This window comes from Drosophila suzukii, chromosome X (assembly GCF_043229965.1).
Source record: "Drosophila suzukii chromosome X, CBGP_Dsuzu_IsoJpt1.0, whole genome shotgun sequence".
Taxonomy (NCBI): Eukaryota; Metazoa; Arthropoda; class Insecta; order Diptera; family Drosophilidae; genus Drosophila; species Drosophila suzukii.
This window is the reverse complement of record NC_092084.1, coordinates 15,205,269-15,229,274: the sequence shown is the minus strand read 5'-3', so window position 1 is coordinate 15,229,274 and position 24,006 is coordinate 15,205,269. Positions and strand designations below refer to the sequence as shown.

The window sequence follows — 24,006 nt, the reverse complement described above, 5'->3', positions numbered from 1 at the left end:
GTCTTTTTTTTTTAAATATTTGGTGATCCATTTAAGGTGTGCCTTATAGTAAAGTTTTTTACCTGGAGAGGTGAATCCGATACCCATTTCCATCTCATTTATTAAAAGATTATCTATAAAATATGTTTCTGATGGTGATCGGGGGTGCCCCCGATTCCCTTTTCCCATCCCATTCATTAAAAGATATTCTACAAACGGAGTTCTTAATATTAAAGAATAGTAACCTGAAGTGGTGCCCCGATCCCACTTCCCATTCCATTCAATAAATATTGATCTATAAATTAAGCTCAGGAAAGTAATGTTTAGTAACTTGAAGAGGTGATCCCATTTCCTTCTCATTCAATAAAAGATGCTCCTTATCAGATGGTCTTGATAGTAAAGTCATAAAACCCACTCCGGTGACCCCGATTCCCATTTCCCGTACCGTATATTAAAAGATGATCCATAAGAGATGTTCCTGATGATGAAGATTAGTAACCTACAGTGCTGACCCCGATTCCCATTTTTATCCCATTCCATAAAAGATGTTCCACAAAAGATGTTCCTAATTTTAAAGATTAGTAATAAAGGATGGTCCATAAAAGATGTTCATGATAGTAATGCTTAGTCCCCTGGAGTGGTGACCCCGACTCCTGTTTCCCCACTTCCTATCCCATTTAATAGAAGATGATTCAGAAAAGGTGTTATTGATAGTAAAGATTGGTAACCCGGGGTGGTTCCCTCGATCCCATCCTGTGAGTAAAGAATAGTAACGCTGAGTGGTGACCCCGACTTCAGCTTCCCCTCCCTATTCCCATTTTAAAGTCAGGAATAACTATCATGTATCAATGCAGTTTATTCGGGGTTGTTACAGGGGGGTTCCAAAACTTAGGCGGCGATGCGGACGACGCGGTTCCGGTTGGGGGTGCTCTGGCGGAAGCGGCTGACCAGGCGCATGTTGGTGCGGCGCTGGCGGCGCTGGAGACGCTTCTGCTGCTGCTGCTTGCGGCGGCGCTGCTGCTGGCGACGCTTCTGCTGCTGGCGGCGCTTCTGCTGCTGCTGCTGGCGACGGCGGCGCTGCTGCTGCTGGCGGCGGCGGTTCTTCTGCTGCAGCCGCTGGCGCTGCCGGCGGGCGTTCACCTGGCGGCGGCGGCTGGCCTGCGAGCGGGCCGCCTGATGGTGCTGCTCCTCCTCCTCGTCGTCGTACTGATCCTCCAGCTGGAAGCGGTGCTGGTCCACCTGCTGCTCCTGCTCCTCATCGTCGTCCTCCTGCTCCTCGATCGGCTGGAACTGGCGGCCGGTTGTGGTGGGGGTGGTGGTGGTGGTCGAGGTTCCCGTCGAGGTGGTGGGTCCAGTGGGCGAGGTGGTCACCGTGGTGGTGGTGGGCACCGTGGTGGTGGTGGGAGCCAACGTGGTGGAGCTGCTGGTGCCCTTCAGGCTGCTCAGCAGGTCGGTCAGCTGGGTGGCGCTGAGGCGTCCCTGGGCGGCGGGCTCATCCCGCTGGCGACCAAAGACCTGGAAGTTCTGCTGGGGCTTGGCTGTGGGTTAAAATATAATTGTTATTGAACTGCTTTTGGGGGGGAGGGGGAAAGATCCCTAAGATCACCCACCGCTGGCAAAGGCCGCCAGGCACACAACCATTAAAAGTCCCTTCATCAGATGCATCTCGAGGTTTTTCTTTGTATCCTTAGCTTGGCTGGGATGTGAGTATCTCTTGGATGGCTGGGCTGCTGTGACTGACTTCTTGGGTCGAGACCCGGCATATTTATATGTAACCATGGCCCTTTTCGGGTTACAAGAGGTTACAACAAGGGGACCGGCTGTAAGAAGAGAGGAACATGCGAAAAATAGACATGTAACAGTGGAGAAGGCGAGACAGAGTTAGTCTTTGGCCATTTAGTTGCTAGTTTTTAGGCCTACGAAGAAAGGGCCCAGAAAAGGCCTGCTTTTTTTTAGCGTTGTAAGCGCTTTGCATAATGCCATAAATAATCGCGATCTGACCCGTAACCTCAGCCATCTTTCGATCGATCGCCGCTCATCATTTGCATACAGCTCGCGAATCGACGGCATTTACATATTCATAATCGATTCTGATCTCAGATTCTGAGTACCAGTACCAAAGGGCGAAAGTGGAGGCGAGGTGTCAATGAACTACCGAAGCACTGACCCCAACGGGAATTCTGCAAAGAAAGCCACTTGAATTCGGGGAAAGAGCTACAGTTCGTACGTTCTGTAGCAAAGAAGTTTCCGATATTACGAGACTTCAAGGGATTTGGTCTAAGTCGTGAAGGAATATTGTGGATATTACATGGGCAACTGATTTTTGGTTACTTTGAATAAGTATTGTAATATGTTTTATGCAGCTCATATTTTAATATTGTTCTTACCATATCCCCAGTAATCTTAATGTACTTAGATTTCCTTCAGATTTTTAGCAATTTATGCAATGAATTTTACATATGGAACTGTAGAGCGTAATACGATTTCTGAAAATATTCTTTCATTGAACAGTAGACCACTCTGAAAGACTGCTTTTCCTTGAGGTTCATATGCTTATCTCAACATATCAAACATATCAGAGTAAAATATCCGCGTTCCTATGTGGTTTTGAATTTAGGGATTTCTTCCTCAAGTTTGTATTCCTAACCGAGAAACCGAAGGCCCCATGTTTTGTATAATTTCAATATGTTTCCCTCTTTATATTCATTGCTTACTTACAATGATCCTCGCAGATTGTACCTTATCATATTTCTCATGATCCATCCTCATAAGTTTTTAATATATGCTTTTAATGATCTTTATAGATCTTCCATCATCTTGTTTCATTATTTTTTGTTTGTCCCTATAAAACAATAAAGCATTCTCAATAGTTAGTACCATTGATAATCCCCAGTTAGGATCACTCCTCTCCCACATATGATGAGTAATAATTGAAAAAAAAAAGATTTGGTTTTGCATACAAGGTCAGTTTATTCGGGGGTTCTCGGATCAGTTGGGGATCGGGATCGAGTCCATTCGGGAGCTAGAAATAGTAATACATCTAGATCTGGATGGGCACCGGAATCTTGATCCTTAACCGCGACGGCGGCGCAGGAGACGCATCAGGCGGCGGCGCTGCTGCTGGCGCTGCCTGCGCTGGCGTTGTTTTTGCTGCTGGCGGCGACGGCTGATGTTGTTCCTGCGCTGCCTTTGGCGCTGGGCCTTGGAGCGGTTGCGGTTGCGTCGCTGCCGCTGCGCGATGCGGCGACGGTTCTGCTGCCGCTGGCGGCGCAGTCGCTGCTGGCTGCGCTTCTCTGCGGTCCGCTGGCGGCGCAGGAGCGCCCTGATCCGCTGGTTGTGCTCCTGCTGGAGGCGCTGGATGCGACGGCGGTTGCGCTGCTCCTGCTGAAACTGACGCCACTGGAGCTCCGTGGGGCGGACCACCGAGGAGTCGGCGGAGGAGGGCTGCTGCACGGCGTTGCTGATGCCGCCGGCGGAGGGAGCGGCCACGTAGAAGCTCTCCTCGTCGTCATCGTCGTTGTCGTCGTCCTCCAGGCCGCCGGCATCGTCGTCGTCCTCCTCCTCAAAGGATCGGGGCATCTCCTCGTCATCCTCGTCGTTGACCTCATCCTGATTAGGGGCGTAGGCGCGACTGTCGGTGCTGGTGGTGGGCGTGGTGGTGGTGGTGGTGGTTCCCGTGGAGGTGGTGGGTCCAGTGGGCGAGACCGTCGACGTGGTGGTGGAGGTGCTGGGCGTGTAGCAGGAGGTGCAGGGTTCTTCTGTGGTCGTCGAGCTGCCGCCCTTCAGCGAGGTCAGCTTGTTGGCGATCGAGGAGGTGAAGCGGGCCTCCGCAGGAATCTCTGAGGAGCGCTGGCCACCCAGGCGGTACATATTGCGGCGTTCGCCTGGACATCGAATGAAATTATATTTTTAGGTTTGAAAAATAAATGAAAGGCTAATAATGCTTACGAAATAATATAGAATGATCTCACTAGAGTGAATGAAATAATTACCATTTGCATATAGTTTAAGTGACAAACCATTAATAAAAGTTTAAATGTAATAACTATTCCAAAACGTATTGTATTTCAAATTCTTAAAAAAAATCATATCCAGCACTAAAATATATTATGCCCTACAAATAACTCATCAAACTCATCAAACTTTTACACAAATAAAGGTACAGGTAGAAAAAGTTGTTATAGATGTTTGCAAAATTGCTGAAAGTATTTTGCTAGCTCTTAAATATAGATGTTTTGCAAATTAATACATCCAAAACTTTTAATGTTTTTTTAAGTTTCGGATAATATTGTTGTAGTTTTAAAATGAGTGTTTTCCCTATAAATGATTCACACACAAAAAACACTATATCTTACAGATAGTAATGATGTCAGAGACCAACACCTTTTGTCACAGTGTGGCTTTGTCTAAGCTTTAGATGGCAGAGATCAGAAGGTTCTTTTTTGATAAAGGGCTTGGGCCCTTTGTTTCGCGCTATTCTAACCAGATTTGGGAGGACTCACCCAAGGTGGCGGATGGGGCCAAGAGGGCGCAAAGGGCCACGGCCAAACTCAGTTGAAGCAGGCAATGCATTCTGCAGATGGCTTTCCTTATCGGGATTACGATTGCGGTTTCCTTGACGTTGGATCGAGGCTTCCTAAATCACTTGTTGTCTCTGAGTTTGTACTCACAACTGACTGACAACTGATGGTCCGACCCGGGATTATATAGCCACTTGGTAGCCCGTCCAGCTGATCGATAGCTGTCAAATCCTCCCCTCATCCCCATTATCCCCTGAGCTCCTCCTTTTTTGGCTAGCTCTATTAGCAAAAGTTCGCCCGGGGTCAAAGTGAACCGGGTCGCGGGTCAGAAGCGTACGAATTTTATGCTAATTTCCCATCTCTTTCGCCAAAAACATTCTTTCATCCATCGCCGAGCAGCCGATGATTGATTGACGTCAAGTCGAGATTGACCCCCGGAATCTGGCCCAAACAGAAGTTCTTTGGCTGTCAGTTCTCGGTTTTCCTCAGCTTACACTCTGCGAACGGCATTTCCTCCCCACAGAGTGGAGTAATTAACTGGAGTTTCAAAAAGTATTTGCTTAGAAATGCAACTACCAATCAGTAATTTTCATTAGCCTCTTAACTTAAAATTCAGTTGCCAGTGAATACAAGCTTTTGTATACTTCCAATGTAAACCTTCTATAATATAGAAAAACAAAAAAGGAATCTTCTTCGAGAGTCAAACTGCAATTATAATTATACCTATGTTACAGACCTATGTTATACCTATGTTAAGAATCGAATACAAATATACCGACAGTTCCTATGAAAAAAATCGAAATTCTAAAATCTTAAAATAATGCAGAGTAGAAGGAAACATGATCAAAAACAACAAAACCTCTTAATTTTGTTTTCTCATTATTTTTCGCTCCTATGGAATCTTTATGATATAGTCGTCCGCTTAAAATCATGCTTATTCGAAATTCTGAAATCGTAAAAAAGAAGCCGTACCCCAGAGCAGAAAGGAATATGAAGCTAAAAATTGTTTCCACTCAGAATTATGAAATTGAATTCTTTATTTCTTCTGTTCAACTAATTTGCCGACTCGGAGGCGTATAGCTCATTTCACTTAGCAAGAAGTCGTTTGGCTTCCGAATTCTTGTATTTCCACGAGTAAGTAGCTAAGATACCACCCGTTTTCCGCAGCACCCACTATGATCCCAGACTTTCCCGAGCTTCGGGGCTTCATGTGCTCATTGGGTACCTCGCCTTCGAAGTCAACGGGCTTGGCACTCTCCTTAATAACTATGAGTAGAAGTTCCTTGGAAATGGTCGAACTACATTCCTGTAGCCAATCCTGAGTCGCGGCCTCGTCTTGGGGCCTGGGCGGGATTGGTTCCAAACATGCTGGGGAAGGATCGAGAAGTTGCTTTTCCTTACCTAGCTCTTCGTCGTCTTTGGATTCGCCGTCCTCAGTTTCCGCGATCATTTCATCGTGCGACTCCACAGTATTAATTTTACGTCGAGCCTTAGGTGCGAAACATGTTTTTGGGGGTGGCATGAGCTCTTTGTCGGATGTCCCCTTGATGCCAAAATGCAATACTACACCTTCAAGACAAAAAGGGTCGGGCAATGGTTCTGAAATTGGGGCACTAAAATGGGGTTAAAAAAATCAATTATATATTTAATTTACTAAGATGGCTTACCAGAATGACCTAATGGACCTTCTCCATGCACTTAAGCCCTAAATATATGAAATAAATATCAGAAAACCAATGTGTAAGTACGGAAAACAATCTGGCTGTGAAGCCATAAAGTAAATTATCTGCTCCGTTCCTACCTGTCAAGACCCTTGGAACTCTTTCTGCGCTTCTTCTCGCCCTTCGTGGGCGCACCAGTAAGCAATATTTATTTTAAAATCAATTTAAAAAGACTATTTTAGTTCTTCTGTCGTCACAACTGTTTGAAAGTTCAACAGGAACCATTTAGGGTTGTTCTCTCAATTGCTGAAATTTTCTGCTTGGGGAGTACCCAGTAAATGTTTATTTTCACTGTAATGGAAATAGTGTAAATTTGGTTATCTGTGGTTGTCAGCTTAGCGGTTGTCTAACCGCTTGGACCACAATATAAAAACCAAGAATGTAAAAAATTCATAAAATATCAATCATCAAGTAAGAAAAATTAGTATTCCCAGAGTATAAGTGTTTTTTTTTATTTATCCCTTTTGTATAATATTAAAATATATAGAAGAATTGATTTTATACGAATTTCGAATGCGAAATGATAATCTCAGAAGAATATTATTCAACAAATCAATGGCAAACTTAAGGATATAAATATTTGTAGAGGATGATGGAATCTTATTCAGATCAATGAATAACCATCAACTCAATTCCAATAAAAAGCAAAAAAAAAATTTATTTTTTTTACATTTTATTTGTCGCATCGCTATCGAGTGTCTAAAAGTTGGTGTCCTGTTCGAGAGTGGATCTTCACTACAAATATTATAAATTTACATATTACATATTAGTATAAAAATGTGTTACAAAATATATCTATAAAAAATCGAAAGTTGTAGAAATGTATTATATCAGTGGAAAAATTAGTCATTAAAATATGAAGGAATAGGAAGGAGTTGCAATTTCATAGGCAAAGTAATAAGCCTACTGTAATTTACTTGTATTAACCATTGCTTCCCCCATATAATAGACCCATAAAAATCCACAGAATATATTTTTCTTATCACATTTTATTAATCGCATCGTAATGAAGTGCCTCAAAGTTCGTGTCATAAGTTTAAACACCTTGCTTTAGTATAACAAAATATGTTACAAAATCTATCTTTAACAAAATCTAAACTTGCAAAAATGTATCATATCAGAGGAGCAATTAATCTCTATAGAATGAAGGAACAGGAAGCAACTAGAATTTTTACTTATATACTTTACTTTTATTTACCATGGCTTCCCCATGACCCATAACAAACAACAAAATATATTTTTCATATCACATTTTATTTGTCGCATCGTTATCGAGTGTCTCAAAGTTCGTGTCCTGATCGGGAGTGGATCTTAACTATAATACTATATAGAAAGAGGTGACGGGTACCTCAGCCGTTTCCTGTAGCTCAACCCTGGAGGACGACCTGGCCGCGGCGCCTCTGGTTGCCACGCCTCCGGTTGCCGCCCTGGGGGCGTCCGACGCGCACGTTGCGCCTGCGGTTGCCGCCCGCTCGACGGCGACGCTGGGCGGGACGACGGCGGCGTCGGACGTTGTTGGTGTTGATGCCCCGCCGACGGATGTTGCGGCGTCCGTTGTTCTTGCGCCGGCGGACCACGACGCGGTTGGCGCGCTCCTCCTCGATTTCGTCGCCGGTGGAGGCGGATCGCTCCATCAGGGCCACAACGGCGCCATCGGGAATGGCGTCCAGGGCGGCACGGGGCACCAGGAGGGCCGCCTTGCCGGTCTTCTCGTCCAGGACGCTCTGGCCCTCGATCTCGATGATGCCATCGGGCACCATGATGGCGCCAGCCTGGTCCCGCTGCACCATCATCTGCTTCTTGGCCAGCTGATCCTGTCCCTGGACCTGAGCCTGAACCTGAACCGGCACCTGATCCTGGTCATCATCCTGGTCGTCATCGATGGGCTGGTTCTTCCGGTAGACCAAGCCGCTGCGTGCAAAGTTCAGGCCAAGCTGGTGCTCCAGTTCCTCGTCATCGTCCTCCTCAACGTCATCGTGCTCCTGCTCATGGTCGTCATCCTGCAGATCCTGGTCCTGGTCGTCCTCCTCTTCGACGATCTCGAAGCCCTGAACCACAGCGCCGGCATTGGCGCGGCCCTTGGGAATGGTCAGGAAGATGTAGGGGTGCTGCGACCTCTGACCCTGCAACTGCACCTGCTGACCCCGCCCTTGCTGACCCCGTTGTAGGCGTGGCTCGGCCAAGGCCAAGGCCACAAACAGGCACAGGCCCATCACCAAGATAGCTCCCAACTTGGACATCTTGTTTATAGACTTTTCTCAACTGAAAGTGCACAGAGAAATGAAAGATTTACTGCCGACCGGATCCTAATTGTAAGCAAGGCCCAAACAGAACTGTACGATCTGCGGCGGCGGCATTAGGTTTTTATGCGAAAAAGTTCTGGCCAAAATCTAGAATCTAGAACCCAACCGAAAGACACAAAGAGAGAGCCCACTCAGGCCAGAAGAACACTGGGCATAATTGCGGTCGATGTCGGCATAATTTCAAGTGGCGAAATTTGTGGAAAAAAGTCTTCAAAAAAATAGATATGGTGAAAAAATAGAAAAATAGAAACGAGAGTCAGTGACCCGCCGGCGGGACAAAAGAAAGAGCGCTGAATAAATCAACAGTCGCCGAATCAAGAAGTCGAAGATCACCAAAGGCCCAAAAAAGCGCGCCGGTCATGCTAATGACAAAACAATCAGAGACACGCAAAGAACCCAGGCTCCCAAGAGACCAGAAGACTGGAAGACCAGAAGACTGGCTAGAAACCCGAGAAGTCAAGAAGTCAAGGGCCGATGCCGATCCGATCCGAACTTACGATGGACCTGCTCTCGGAGTCAGCGACGCATGCGAAGTGGTCGCATCCCATCCCCGGCCACCGGTCATATACCCAATGTCCCGTGTGGATTCCCATGGGTGGGGTAGCCATACCTCGTAGATGCGATGGTATGGGGCTAAAGCACCGCTGATTGATAGACCCCGAATTAGGGTTTTGTTCTCGTGATTAATTTGCTGGCAAAGTGGCTTCGCGCCCGGTCAAATGCGAAATTCTGCAGGTGAAAGACTGAAAGATGGTTCATGGCTCACATGCGATCGAGTCGCAGACTCTAGCCGAGCTGGCCAGACATTTTTATACCAATTAAATTCGTAGAAAGAAAACATGGTATATCTGGGTTCCGTTTATAAGAACTTTTTTTTATTTTTTTTGATTTTGAAGTATTTTTTTATCCTAAGTCTCGTTTTATATTGGTCACCAAAGAATTTTTTTCTGAAAAGACTGATCAATTTGCATTACTAGCTGTACTTGCAAAACATTTGTTATCTGCAACATATTCGTAGAATTATTCCGTTTAAAATAATGATAATTAGTTTTAGAGATTTTAGGACAATTAAGTAAGTAAATTCATTTTCTGCTTAGATACTTTCCTATTTGTTAATATTAAACATCCATACTTAAAGCATTTTGATTAGTAGTAAAGATTTGTGATTTTTTTTGGGTTCATTTTTAGTATAGTACATTTCGGTTTCTTACAGCCCTTGTGGACAAGCTTTAAAACCATTAATATATTTGCAAGTAGGAAAATTGTTCATTTGAAAGTTGGCTTGAGATGGCCGTTCAAAACATCTTTAAGCTTTATATTTATTTGTACTACTCATTTTGTATTACCACTAAGGACGGATTTCTCGGACAGATAAAGTCCTTGCTAAGGAAATTGTGTTTTCTCGAGCGTCAATGAGAGAGCTAATCCAGTCAGGGACTCAGATCCCTGCTAAGTAATTTTTGGTTCGATAAAGTGACAGCTGATTTTACAAATCCTACTAAGATGACAATTTCTAATTTTAAACAAACAAAACCTAAACAGCTAATGCAATAATTAAATCAAGACCTGTACTGGAACAGCTCAATTTTGTGATTAACAGCACTTAGTCATTGTTTCTCGTATAGATAAGTTAAGAGTCAAGAAAACCGATTTGCTTTTACGACAAGTTTTTCTGGTCTTTGACCTTTTTTGTTCAGATAGCTATAAGGGATTTTGTCAGCGGCTCGATAAACCGGCCCTTAATGGAATAAATATATATGTATACTTTTGTATTATGGAATATTTGCAATTCTGCAATTTACATTCAATATCCTTATAAATAAGCTGTTAATTAAAAATAAAATAATACAAATTACCTATTTTAAACTATCATTATATTATATTTTAACAATAAAATTAAATATTTACAATCAAAATACTGCATTTGTAGTTCTATGCATTAACTTGATCAGCAAAACAGATCAATCGAGATCAAGGCTATCCTTAACATTCAGCCCGATGGCTGTGAACCAGTTCCTGGGCAGCAGGTGGACGATGTCCCTGGAGAGGCAGAGGAACTCGTATCCGGCCACCGAAATGGTGGCTCCCAGGGTGGCGATCTTGAGCCACTGGATCTTCCGAGTGCTCCACTCCCGGCGGGCGAACCCCAAGTTGAGGGCGAACCACTGACTGCAGCCGAGGAAGATGAAGGCTATCATACTCATCAGTCGGTGGGTGAGATGCAGGGCCAGGTGGCTGATGTAGACCAGCACCAATCCACTGACCAGTGCACCACCGATGAGCAGGAAGCCCAGGAGTCCACACAGTCCGTGCTTGGAGTTGAAGTGCGTTTCGAGTATCCTGCTCTTGGCCAGACTCTTTGTGAAGATGCCCACCAATCCCAGCCAGAGTGCCACCATTCCCAGGACCATGTGCAGCAGGTTGAGCCGCTCTTTGGTGGTCAGGTCACCCAACCACCAGGAGTGGCACACCAACATGGCCTCGCCCACGCACCAAAAGAGTCCCACCACGGAGTACAGGGCGTGCTGGCCGCTGCGCAGGTCATCCATTCCCCAGGTCTTCCTGACCACCACCACTGTGATCACGACCAGCAGGATGTGGGCCAGCAGCTCCAAAAGGATCCTGTACAGGTTCACCTCGAAAACGGCCACCAAAAGTGGCCAGGCGAACTCATAGATCACCACTTTCTCGGTGGTGCCGTTCTGAACTTCGCTCATTTATAGATTTTTGATGCTTGGTTCACAAGGTTCAAGATTCAAGCTCACAGATTTCAGACTTCAAAGTGACTTGTAAGGCATATACTACTAAAAATAATTATAAATCTAAGTGTCAGACACCTAAATTTTTCCAATAAATAACATATTCTTTAAAAATAATTCACTTTAATTAATTTAAAATCAAAAAATGTGTTTACTAACTTTTAATTATTTTAATAAATATATAAATTTCAAGTTGGACAAATATAAAAAAAGAATTCAACGAACATAACATAAAAAATTTAAATTTATTTATATATCTATTTATTTATAGTCGAGTCATCTTTTTGTAATTTTAATTGATTAAAAGAGATAACCGTTTTGATTTCCATTTATATTTTATGGCGAAATACAAAACTGGGATAATCAGAAAATAAATATAAATTCTCGATTTGTGTCATTTCTTATTCTTTTAGTTCTTTTAGTCAAAATTCTTCGGCAAATCTTCAACGAAGATCAAAGATGCCAGAGGTATTTTTAGTTTATTCACTCCAAGAATTTGGGCATTCTGTTTTTAACATATTCCTACATTATCTAATGTCATAAATATTCATAATGCAAAAAAAATCTCTTATAGGGTAGACGATTTCGTAAGGATGGCAAAGTTTTTAGGAAAGAATATTAATCAAAGCTCAATGAGTTCAGCTTTTGGATAACTGTTTGTAACTGATCTGTATTATTTTAGGAGTTGAAAAATTTAAATAATTTAGAAGGTCGCATAAATTAATTTCGTTCTCTCATGACGTTGAACTTTTAACTCTGATGAACTGTTAGACAAAACTAGGTCAGCTATAATTACCATATATGGATTGGAGAAATTCCACCAACGGTGCAAATTTGCTTCATAAATCCGCTAATTTAAAATCACTTTTTCCCCCCGCCCAAAAAAGAAATCCAAACGCACTTGGGTCAATTTCAAATTCAAACATATTTTATTAGAGACATTCAAGAAGTCGCAGAAGAATCCGCTTGGCAACAGTCGCGGAAACTGCGAAAAATTTCTAAAAAAGAAAAGAAACGCCAACTTAATTTCCATAAGAATGTGCCGAGGGAGAAGTTCAACGGGGTCAGGCCGAAAAACAAAATACAAAATCATATTCAGGCGAGGCAACGGCACAAAGAAAGCTGCTGTCCAGTTTTTGATTTTTTGGTTTTTGGCCAACTCCGGCAGATGGCTAATAAATTGTCTTAAGTCCGACTTATGGGCAGGGCCCCGATCGAGTTGAAAGTTCATTGCCCGTTCCCGGGTTCCTCTTGCGGGCCTTAATTATATGGTCAAGTCCGATTCGGCAGGTGCTGACCTTTGCCTGGGGGGGATATATTTATGAATTTACGACCATATCTCTGCACACACGCCTGATTTGGAGAATAAGCATTCGAATCTCTTTCTCCGGGCTTTTCTGTCCAGTTTTTTCTAGTCACCATTTTTGGACACTTGGCTGAGCGTTAACCCCGGCCTTTTGTCGCTGGAAACAATTAACGATCGAAATAGTGCTGGAATAATGTTGTCAACCGGCCGTGCTGAAGTGCTCGCATGTTGGCCTAATAGTGTCCGCTCTTCTCGGGATGATTATGCAAATTTCCACCGTTTGGCCCTAGGGCCCAAAGTGTGTTGGCAGCTACGCATTCCCATCTCATCTCATCTCATCGATCTGGAATGGATCGTTATCGCTGGTTCCCGATCCGCTTGACTTGCTAAACGTTGCCCGGGGTCATCAAGCTGGAATAATAACTTCTGGGCATGTTTTATTTGCCTTAACCAAGAGTCGAGTGCGCCTGGGAGAGATTTATAAAAGGGCCTTCAACAGCAATGTTTCGGGCATTGAATATCTGAATGTGATCCCTTGGAGTCTGCTTTTCTTTCTGTATTTTACTAATATTTTCATTTAATATTAAAAACTTAATAAGTTTTGGTTATGAGTCTCAATTAATGATGTCTGAAACTTATAAGTCTTATTTCCGATTCCTTAAGCTTCAAAAACGGTTAACTTATATTTACTGACTAATTAGAAAAATGCATATTAAGGGGTAACCAAATATTTAAAACTGCTAAGCATGTGTTTTAATTGGGTAATTTTGATCATTGGAATTTTAAATAAGCCTTCAAATACTTTTTCATGTCACTCACTTGAAAACTCACAAAATCGAAGAAAAAATATTTATGCATCTATTATATTGCAAGTAATAAATGAAAATATGAGGATTAACTATTGAAAGCTCAAAAAATTCTTTGATTTTTGGCAATTTTATTAATTTCTCGAAGTTCTATGATCTCAAATCGAATTTCAAAATCCTCTATATTTGTATCCTCAATATAAGCTTTAAGTTAAGGAATCTTCATCCAGAAAGCTTAAAGTTTCCAGATCATTTTCTAGTTTATTGATATCTATACTTTTCTACAAAAGTTTATTGCAATTACTGAGTGTCCTTCCATTAAGCTCGAAGCTCACAGACCTGTAATATTTTCAAAAGACTCTGTTGAACTTTCGAAACTTCCTAAAGTGCTGAAAAAGCTAGCTGCTATGAAACCCCTGCGCAGAGTTGCCTTCGACCGATTATAATGCTTAAGCAACTGTACCTACGCCGAATACCGTTAATCGGTCAATCAATTCGCATATCGATATCGCAATAATCAGGCAGTTCTTTTTGCTTAACCCCAGCACCGAATTTCTTTTGTCTCTGGGCGAATATTAATTATGGAAAGGCCAGCGAAAAAGAAGCGTTACAAGATGGTGGATATCTAAATCGGTCAAAGCGCACGGGCCTCATTAATAAACCATCGCTTTCGTAGCTCGAGATCAGGTTTCTGGTCTTTCGTGGGTCAATGCTCTCGCAAATTGAACTTTCAACTGGTCGAAAGAAACAATAAAAAAAAAAGTTTTAGTTATGCTAATAGTTTTCTCTCTCTCGCCGGCTTTTCAACTTTTTGGTCAGGCATTAACACACGCAAAAAAAAGGTAAAAAAATTTATTTCTTTGTGGTTTTCACGGGGATTGAAAATCGTTTGGTTTTGGTTTTGTTTGTCATTATTTTTTTGTTGTTCATTATTTCGTTTGGGTTCGATTTTTGGGGAGGGTTTTCTGTTTTACAAAATTATGCTGGGAGTTTTGACTGCTCCAGGAGCTGGGGTTCCTCCTTCTTGATCTCCTCCTTTTGGGGCTCCTCCATCTTGATCTCCTCCTTCTGGGGCTCCTCCATCTTGATCTCCTCCTTCTGGGGTTCCTCCTTCTTGATCTCCTCCTTTTTGGGCTCCTCCTTTTCAATCTCCTCCTTTTGAACTTCTTCCTTCTGAGGCTCCTCCTGCTTAACCTCCTCCTTTGGCACTTCCTCCTTCTTTTCCACTTCCTCCATCTTAACCTCCTCCTTCTGAACTTCCTCCTGAGGGATTACTGGCGCCTGCTCCACCACCTGCTCCTCGGGGTTTTCCAAGGACCTACCGCCCTTCCTCAGGGCGAATCGCCTGTTCTGAGTGAGCAGATCGAGGTAGGGATGGAAATCGCCATAGGACACATAGCGGGCATCACCGTAAGCTGGCTGGACATGTCGGGAGAGGCCGGGCTCGTCATCATCGCCGACCAGGATGAACTCCTGTTGCTCGGGACTCCTGGCCGCCACCATGGGGGCAACCGCCTCGGTGGCCATCATCTCCTGCTCCTGCTTGACCTCGGTGGCCTCCATGGGCTTCTCCTCCATGGCGGGGGCCTTCTCTACAATCGTTCCCGGACGGATGCGAGTGGGGAGCAGTCCGTTGGCTCCGCCGGCCTTCACGGGCTTGGCGGCAATCAAAACGGGCTGGGCGGAGATGGGCTTGATGGAGGCTCCGGATCCCGAGGAGGATGACGATGAGGAGGCAGCTCCGGTCCTGGAGGGCGGGATCTGGGGCGGTTGGAAGATGTCCATCAGGGAGGCATCGGCCAAGAGCGGCACAGCCGAGGCGGTCAGGTGGGGTCGCTGCTTCTTCTTCTGGCCACCGGAGGATCCCGTCCTCACTGGACTAATGGCGCTCTGGGGGATGTTCAGGATCAGGGGCTGGGCCTGGATGCCCTCGGCCAGGGAGACCATCGACTGCTGATCCGGTGGGGAGAGACCTAGTTGGCTCCAGGGAATGGTGATGTACTGGGTGGGACGACCCTGACGCCTCACCGGCACCGTTAATGGGGGCTGGGGGAAGGCTCCGTTGACAGGGACGCGCTGCTTCTTGGTCTGTCCCTGGACATAGGCGTAGGGATAGGGGGAGTTCAGGTTGAGGAGCTCGGGGGCCAAGTAAACAGTCTGACCATTGCGGTTCACCAGCAGAGTCGTCTGCTGGGGACGACGGGTCTTCGAGGAACCGGAGGAGGAGACAGGGGTTCTCCTCAAGGTGGTGGCCAGTTCTCCGGGCGTCTGACCCCTGGTGAACTGGCGGATCTGGCTGATGATGCTCTGCTGGCCGCGCTGGATGAAGTTGGGCTGGTTCTGGCTGCGCCTCGTCGACGTGGTGGAACCGAGGGCGGGCTCGGGCTGAAAGTCCTGCTCCTGGCTATCGTCATCCTGGGCCTGATCCTCCTGCTCCTCCTCGTCGTCGTTTTCGGCATCCTCGTCCTCCTGCTCCTCCTCATCCTGGGCTTCCTCCACTACCGGCTTAACTGGCTTCTTCTGCACCTTGGTCTTCTTGTTCTGGGTGTTCAGGGGCTGGCGACGCTTCTGGCTGACCACCTGCTGCTCCTCCTCCTGCTGGAACTTCCTGCGCTGACTCTGACTCTGCACCTGGGTATGCTTCCTCTTGGGCTTCTGCTGGGGCCGCAGCTCCAAGGAGTCATCATCCTCGAACTGCTCCAGGCTCTGCTCGTCCTCGTCGTCGTCGAACTCCTCATCGAATCGGTTGCCCTGGTAGTAGTCATCCTCGTAGTAGTCGTCCTCGAAGGAGTCCAGAAGGTTGTTGAACCGGTTGGGGCGCTGCTGGCGACGCCTGTTGTTCAGGTTACCTCCATTGAGGTTACCGTTCCGGTTACCATTGCGGTTGCCATTACGCTGGGGACGCTGCTGCACCCGCACCACGATATCCGGTCGCTGGGTGGTGGTGGAGGTGGTGCTGCTGGTGCTGGTGGACTCCCTCACCGGGGTCTCCACCAGACCGGGCAGCTGCAGGCGATCGTTGAACCAACCGGAAACGGAACCGGCCAGCGAGGAGAACGAGGAGCCCAGCTGCTGGGCGGGATTCATGCCGAAGAGCCAGGTGCCCGGGGCGGCGGGGGTGCCCGAGGAGGAGCCTGGTGCCCCCTGTGTCTGCTTGCCCTGGATCTCCTCCAGGCTGGCCTGACGTGGCTTAAAGGCGATCAGTGGGTGGATTATGAAATCGGCCACCGTGTGCGGTTGTGGGGCAGCCTTCTCTTGGACCTCCACCATGGCCACTGGAGCCACTGGGGCATCCTGGACAAGGGGCGGCTTCTCCGTGGGCGTTTTGGGTGCCATTGGCGCCAAATCTTCTGCTCCACCAGCCGAGCGCACACAAATCACAGACAAAAAAATGCATTTAAATCACAAACAAACAAAACACACGGCACATGAAAAAAAAAGAGAAACACAGGCAAAGATTAATTAGGGGTTCTGATGGGGATTCTGGGGGAATTCAGGGGGCTTCAAGGGGTCCATGGTCCTACCAATCAGCGCCATGTCGGCGATGGGCGACTCCGTCGACTGCTCCACCTCCGGAGCCTCGGTCACGCCGGAAACGGAAGCCATCTGGCCGAAGGCCATCAGCAGGCACAGGCCCACCACCACGAACTTGGTCATGGTCAGGTCTCGGGATTTTCTATCACGCACGCACTGGGATCGTATTTTACTATCTATCGTTCTCAAGCCCTCGATTTCTGGGGGTCCACAGACAGAGGTTTCTTTTGCCGAACTGTTGGGGGAGCGACGCGACCCGAGCTTTTTATGTGCCGTCTACAAACGGTTTTGGCCAAAAGCCCGACTTGGCCGAAAAAGAGCGAGTGATCCGGAGAGCCAAAGCTCTCTCTTTCTTCGCAATTGGGGGCTATGGCCATGCTGTAAATCAATTTGCGGTTTCTTGACCGCTGGCCAAAAGAGATCGGGTCGCAGGTCGTCTAGCTAAACGGTCTCGCTGGGCCTGGAATATTTTTACTTCTGCATAACTAGTTCGGGCCCAGACCCATAAATATGCTGGGTCAAACGGCCACTCCTATAGGCTGGAATGTTTTTGTTAATCTCTTATAAACTAGGTGGGTAGTCTTCTAGATTTACATAGCCTACCAAAAAGTCGCACAAATTTCAATGGTTTTTTGAGTTCAACATTCTATTTTTTTTTTAATAATCTTTTTATAAAACATTTTATAATTTTTAAACTATAAATTATGCTTAAGAACTTATTATTTCTTTCTCAGCCCTGATCAGTAGGTTCATTGTCTGTATTTAAAAAATATCAGCCCATCAAGTCGTCCCGGAACTTTTATTCAATGACATTTAAATATAAAGTCTAAAAATAACTAATACTCCTATTACTATTATTACTACAGAGAATTTCAGCCCACAAGTCAAACACTGGAACTTCACTTCTATCTCCAAGAGAACTCTCCAGATATGAAGTGAAATATGCCGGGGGTTATTGAAAAAAATAAAGTCTAAACATCTTTTATGAAAATAATTTTATATTTTTGGTCACCAAATAAAAATGATTTGATGACTTTTTTAATAAAAGCCTTCTCATAAGAGTTATTCAGACTTTTATTTTTTTAGTGATCCCCGGCATTTTTCACTTCATATCCTGCTCAAATAACACACAAGAATATATTACAATTAAGAAAAATGGATTACATTTATTGATGAATCGCATTTTCTAAATATTTCCATTTCTAACAAACACATAAATTATTTTTGATGGTTTCTTAAAGATATTGATTGATCGAAGTCAAGTAAGTCCCCTGAATTAACTAGTAATTTCCGCTCAGCGATTTCTTTTCAGCAAATGTGGATCATTGTGCCAATTCCGGGAATCTTTCATAGCCATGGTCCAAAAATAGAACTTTCCCTACTATAGAAACTTTCCAAATATGTTGACCCCGCAAATGATTAGGTGAAATGAGATGACCCCGACTTGGGGGCAACTTTCTTCTTAGTCATATACTCGAAAAAAAAAACCGAAAAAATGAAAAATTTGCTAATGAGTATTTATGATTTTTTTATGCATTTCCATTAGCATCAAATAACTTGGCCCGGATCTCATTTGCTCGTCCAGGCCTCAAAGCTAATGAATACACTGCGTTCTTCTCCGCATAATTTGGTTATAAAAACATTTGTTTATGTCGCCCTTAATGGGCCGCAAATATGTTTCCTTTTTTCCCAGACCGCCCTTGCCATTACAAAGAACTGACCACGGTAGCTGTGGAAAATTTAAATAATTGCCGCGGCAATAACATAAATTAGATAAACCATCGGCGAGTCTGGCAAAAAATGTGGCACGAAAAAACACAGAACGAAAATTAATCATACCACCCGTGGTCAGTGGCCCGAATTCGGAATTTGATCGGGCGGAGAAAATCGATGGGTTTCCGATTCCATACGTTGTTCAAGGAATCTAATTAATATTCCGGCCAGGGGATCGGTATTGGTAACGATGCGATTTCGATTAAACCGCTCCATAATAATAACTTCTTCTTTGGGAAAGTTTTGCTGCCCACAAATATTTGTAACGTGCGTCACATAAATGTAAGATTTTCTTAACAATGGAGATATGCTTATAGAAACTCTGCTTCTTCCACTAACACACCTAGCCTATAGCGCCACCTATATTCTTCTTCTATAGCGCCACTTGGCCTACAGGGCCAACTAGCCTATAGCGCCCCTAGCGGCTTGGTGGCGTATTAGTGAAAACAGCTTAATTGCTGCTTGTGGTGTGCAATCTCGATTGAATTGCAACATATTGGTTATTATTTGGCTATAACTTTTTAATGACTGGTCTGATTTCAATCATTTTTGGAGTGCAGATAGGTATTAATAATAAAAACAAACTGTCATGAGCGTTAGACGGGTTTTAATGTTATAGTCGCTTGTGGGCGTTAAAGTGGGCGTGGCACCCTGCTGAAACAAACTTTTGCTGCGCAGGAAGCCCAAGAATTTACAATACTCTAGCTCTTATAGTTTCCGAGATCGCAGATCGTTTATACGGACAGACGAAAATACGGACAGAAGAAACAGACGGACATGGCTAAATGATCCTGATCAAGAATATTTATACTTCATGGAGTCGGAAACGCTTCCTTCTACCTGTTACAAAGTTTTCAACGAATCTAGTATACTCCTTAACTCTACTAGTAACGGGTATAAAGATTGAATTCCAGGCAAAGCTATTTTTATACCCTTGCAGAGGGTATATTGAGTTCAGTCAGAAGTTTGCAACGCTGTGAAGGAAGCGTTTTTGACCCCATAAAGTATAAATGCCAAATTATTGAAATCGATTAAAAAGTTATAAGCAAATAAAGGAATCGACGCTATGTGTCACTGTTGCGGTGAGTTTAATCTTGGGAACCATCACTTTGCTGCGTGTATATCTCCATCTCTAACGGGTATCGACTATCAATCGAGGCTGTCGACTAAAGCGTTCACTCTTGTTTAAATTTAGTTTTTTTAAAAATAGGAAAGCTCCCACAGGAACCACCTGCAAGGGTATATAAACTTCGGCTGGCGAGGCTAGCTTCTCAAGTGCAATAAAGCTATTTTGTATATTTTTTCAGACAGGGCAAAAGGGATTCAGATTTAAGGCAAAAATTCTATTATTATCCCAGTTTATACAAACCAAGGCGTACAGCAAAAATAACGTTTTGGGCTGCTTATAACCGGTAGAATGGGATTTGGATATATGACAAGGAAAAAAAACATGGGAATTCCCTGAACTGTTGAATTGTTAAATTGTTAAAAATTCAACACGTCTCAGCGTTTTCAAACCGCTGTCATGTTTTTTCAAATTATTCGAAAGTAAGACCACGCAATATTTTAATTGAAGTGAATGCCTAAAGCTATTAATAAAGTAAAATAAAATATAAATACATTTTCTAAATTGTTTTTAAAATAAATATTGCTTACTGGCGATACTAAAATGTTACAGAGTTACCATGGCTTTTTAAGAAAATATGGTCACAACTCTGGTTTTCAGCAGAAAGATTTTATCGAACGACAATTGCTACCGCAGCAAGCCGAGAGTTTTTAAAAAATGTTACGTCTGTAAATTCCGCTCGACAAGCTGTAGACATCTGATCTGAATTAATAACAATAAAAGTGAAAAAAAATTATGCCTCCCTTCTCTGGGGTATAGCATTATTTTACGATATTGGTATTTAGTTTTTTCTTAATTTAAATATCGAACGAATATATATGATAGCTGCCATAGGAAGGATTGAAATTCTTCCTTTTCAAAAAATACTGAATGGGTTAAGAAATGTATTGTATCATTCTAACGGCGTTTAAATTACCTTTCCATTGATGCCAAAGTTTACAAGAAATAAGTTCAAATTATGAGTATATTGAACTTTTGTTTTGTCAAAATACTTCTGCCGACCAGTGTATATGTAAAGTAAGCGTAAGTAATTATGTAAGCGTAGATTTAATTTTCCTTTTAGTGCAATGGACCCAATCACCCATTTTGTTGTCACAGATTTCAAAATTTCCCTTAGCCCTTGATAAATCACCTTAAGCGGTGTGACTTTTTCTGCAAATCGCCCCAATAGATATATATACATATATCGATCTGCAATTTATTAAATTCATTAGTGTTTCAAAGCTGGTTGCACTTTTTTTTTTAAATCGATGTTATAATTTTAAATTATCTCTTGTGATAATAAATTACTTAATAAAGTCTTTAATGCAATTTAAAAACATTTGACTGGAACATGTTTTACGGCAAAGTTTTAGGCGCTGCTTAACGCTATTTGAAGGCTTATAGACACTCTTTGGCCTAATAATCTCTTGTATTTCAATTGGCTTTAAACAAAGCCCCACAAACAAAGGATTATTGATTTAAATTGGCAAACAATGGGGGGGAACTAAAATAGTTAGCAAACGGCCATAAATCCCATAAAATCATAATCCGTCTTGCCATTATTTCGCCTGGCTCGCAACTCATAGTTCGATGGGTTAACGATTTAATCTCTGGCACTAAGTTGGACCGACTTTCAATGGGGAGAATGGCGGAGAAAAGAATAAATTTCGCACTATGGACTCGATCCATTTGATTGATTTAAATGCCCGTTGTCCGATCCGAATGGGGAACACATGCTGGCCCAAGCCATATACAACATATATGCATGTGGCCCAAATAAGCCCGAACTCTGACATCTGGGGGGAAGAACAGTGGGACCTCGCCCACTTCGGACAGTGACAAATGGAGGCGGCCTGACTTATTGAAAATCTCACTTTTGACCTCAAAATTGGCTCAAGAATTGGCCAGACGGTTCATTCTCCACTCTTCGCCATGTTTTTTGTATTTTTGTATGTATTTTGTATTTTTCCGTAGTTTTTGAGACGACCCAAAATGCAAATTTCTCGATTTTGGTAAGAGGCAACTGCAACTGGAAATGGAAATGGAGATGAACCTACCAAAAGTCAACGTTCTGGGATCTCTGGGATGGAATGGTCTTTGCTTTACTGTTTCTGGTTTCTGTGCATAAATCAGTAGACGGACATTTGCATAGTTTAATAATTTGCCAATCGTCCAAATCCAAATCCCCTCCGATTTCGCCACATTTTACTTTGTTCGGCTGCCCGGCTACCTAATTTCTTTTGTTTTTCGGGTGATTTTTATGTGTCTCCGCTGTTTCGCCTTCTTTCTTTCTGTTTCTCCGGTCAGGTGAACGTTCCTCCCCTGTATAAAATGTCTTTGCCGGGCACTTGCTAGACCATTTAATAGAAGCCCTCGTCCAGCGACAGACCCAAGTCCAAGTCCACATCCAAGTCTTCCAATCCCAAGTCCACTCAACAGTTTCCAGATCCCACCAGTATGGCAATTAAGATGGTAGCCCTTTTGGCCATCGGCCTGGCAATCTTGGCCGTGTGCGAAGGTGAGTGGTGATACGATCTTTGATGATTGGATCTTTCTTCTTAATCCCATCATTATCAAATATTTGCTCAGGGGCTATAATTATCTAGCGGTAAATAATTAATAAATGGAATGGTTGGCTTTAATATTTTTGAAACTACAAAATGACAGCTTTTTTTAAATCTTCTCCAAGACAAATAATATTTTTAAATGTTTTCCCAAATTGAGTTAGGTTTTCTATTGAAACTTTTATGTTATATAACTTTTATCTAAATCAACTCATTTTTAACAGATGGATATATAATCGATATATATTCTATAAAGTAAAAAAAAAGAAATGTATTCATATTTGTATAGTTACAAAATGTAAGAATTTTGAAGACTAGGTATACTAGATCACCTGATAACATATCAACTTCCTTCCTAATTCCATAAAATGTTCCCCTTTTATCTCTTAGCCCGTCACGTGAGTGGCCATCGCCGTCAGAACTTTGAGCAGCGGGCCCTCATAGCGAAGCCCCACAGTGGTCCCCAGGGACGCGTCTTCCCCGGAGCGGTGGCCATCAAGAAGCTGGTCCTGCTGAAGTTCAAGAAGATCGTGCCCATCTCCCTGATCCTGCTGAAGTCGAGCAACGAGAACGAGGCCGAGCTGGTGCCCGTCTATCCCACCGACCAGATCCCCGAGAACGTCCAGTTCATCCCCACCCCCAACGGCATCTCGGGCCACAAGGATGTCCAGGCCATCGCCATTCCCGCCGAGCTCCACGACCAGCTGCAGATCAACGGACTCTCCAACCTGGAGAACATTGAGGCCCTGCTCCAGAGCAGCTCCATCTCGGCCGCCGACAATGAGAGCGAAACGCCTGTGGGCAACAGCATCGCTGTGGCCCAGCCCGAGGATCTGGTGCTGGAACAGCCGGAGAACGACGAGGATCAGCTGCTGGATGGTGTGTCCGCCGCCCCTGTCGCCGCTCCCGCTGCCGCCGCCCCAGCCGCCCCCGCCCTGCGCCGACTGTCCGCCGACGAGCTGCTCCGCTCCGGCGTCCGCAACTCCGCCCAGCAGCAGCAGACCAGCGTGGAGGAGATCCCCCTGCTCCTGTACTCCGCCAACGAGGGCTCCTCCTCCGCGGGACACTCCGTGGGCAGCTCTGGACGCCGCTTCGTGGCCGCCTCCCCCGCGCTGCGTCGTCGCCAGCAGTTCTACAACTAGAACTCCCTGATCTAAACCTATACTTAAACCTATAGTTAACTTAACTTATTCACTTTCCACACTCCTCCTCTCGATGGCTGTCACACGGGCTTCACTGTACCTACCACTACCACTGGCTATTCCTTATTTTTTTTTTAGACTGAACTGAATATAAATTAACGTTATGAGCGAAATGACAAAAGGGGCGACTTGTGCTTCCGGGTGGCAAAGGGTCTCCAGTGGGTCTCCAGGAAAAAAGGCCACACTGGGAGAAATGGGGGCTGGAAGGGGAGTATCAGTCTGCAAAGCGAGTAAGGTTCCTTAATAACAAATAAGACTTTTTTAAGCAGATGGATTTTGAATTTCAATAAAAGACGCTACTGGAGAATAACTCATAAAGAACTCTTTATGATCTTAAAAAATCCGACAAATTGCTTAAAGCTTTTTTTTTGTTTTTCAAATATTTGTATAACATAACTAAAAGCATTTAACAAAAAAAATTCAGACAACCT

The 24,006-nt window shown here is 44.1% G+C and overlaps 6 protein-coding genes across 6 annotated transcripts; 1 reads left to right on the top strand and 5 right to left on the bottom strand.

The window, feature by feature from the left end:
* Positions 1 to 867: 867 nt before the first annotated feature.
* Positions 868 to 1,644, bottom strand: LOC118878162 (ras-interacting protein RIP3). The gene is made up of 2 exons (XM_036819835.3): positions 1,590 to 1,644; positions 868 to 1,517 (listed from the first exon to the last, which is right to left on the bottom strand). The coding sequence occupies exons 1-2, from the start codon at positions 1,642 to 1,644 to the stop codon at positions 868 to 870; spliced, it is 705 nt and encodes a 234-aa protein (XP_036675730.3).
* A 1,281-nt stretch (positions 1,645 to 2,925) lies between these two features.
* On the bottom strand, positions 2,926 to 4,642 carry LOC108018879 (matrix metalloproteinase-2). Its single transcript, XM_017086468.4, has 2 exons — positions 4,482 to 4,642; positions 2,926 to 3,863 (listed from the first exon to the last, which is right to left on the bottom strand). The coding sequence occupies exons 1-2, from the start codon at positions 4,549 to 4,551 to the stop codon at positions 3,052 to 3,054; spliced, it is 882 nt and encodes a 293-aa protein (XP_016941957.4). The 5' UTR covers positions 4,552 to 4,642; the 3' UTR covers positions 2,926 to 3,051.
* Positions 4,643 to 7,455: 2,813 nt separating this feature from the next.
* On the bottom strand, positions 7,456 to 8,566 carry LOC108019056 (uncharacterized). The gene has a single exon (XM_017086681.3). It carries the CDS (start codon positions 8,458 to 8,460, stop codon positions 7,588 to 7,590), a length of 873 nt encoding a protein of 290 aa, XP_016942170.3. The 5' UTR covers positions 8,461 to 8,566; the 3' UTR covers positions 7,456 to 7,587.
* Positions 8,567 to 10,484: 1,918 nt separating this feature from the next.
* Positions 10,485 to 11,304, bottom strand: LOC108018878 (uncharacterized). The gene has a single exon (XM_017086466.4). It carries the CDS (start codon positions 11,238 to 11,240, stop codon positions 10,485 to 10,487), a length of 756 nt encoding a protein of 251 aa, XP_016941955.3. The 5' UTR covers positions 11,241 to 11,304.
* A 2,928-nt stretch (positions 11,305 to 14,232) lies between these two features.
* On the bottom strand, positions 14,233 to 17,177 carry LOC108019052 (probable serine/threonine-protein kinase kinX). Its single transcript, XM_017086678.3, has 2 exons — positions 16,919 to 17,177; positions 14,233 to 16,744 (listed from the first exon to the last, which is right to left on the bottom strand). The coding sequence occupies exons 1-2, from the start codon at positions 17,049 to 17,051 to the stop codon at positions 14,373 to 14,375; spliced, it is 2,505 nt and encodes an 834-aa protein (XP_016942167.3). The 5' UTR covers positions 17,052 to 17,177; the 3' UTR covers positions 14,233 to 14,372.
* A 4,985-nt stretch (positions 17,178 to 22,162) lies between these two features.
* LOC108018877 (uncharacterized) lies at positions 22,163 to 23,704 on the top strand. Its single transcript, XM_036819831.3, has 2 exons — positions 22,163 to 22,327; positions 22,764 to 23,704. The coding sequence occupies exons 1-2, from the start codon at positions 22,267 to 22,269 to the stop codon at positions 23,513 to 23,515; spliced, it is 813 nt and encodes a 270-aa protein (XP_036675726.3). The 5' UTR covers positions 22,163 to 22,266; the 3' UTR covers positions 23,516 to 23,704.
* Positions 23,705 to 24,006: the final 302 nt, after the last annotated feature.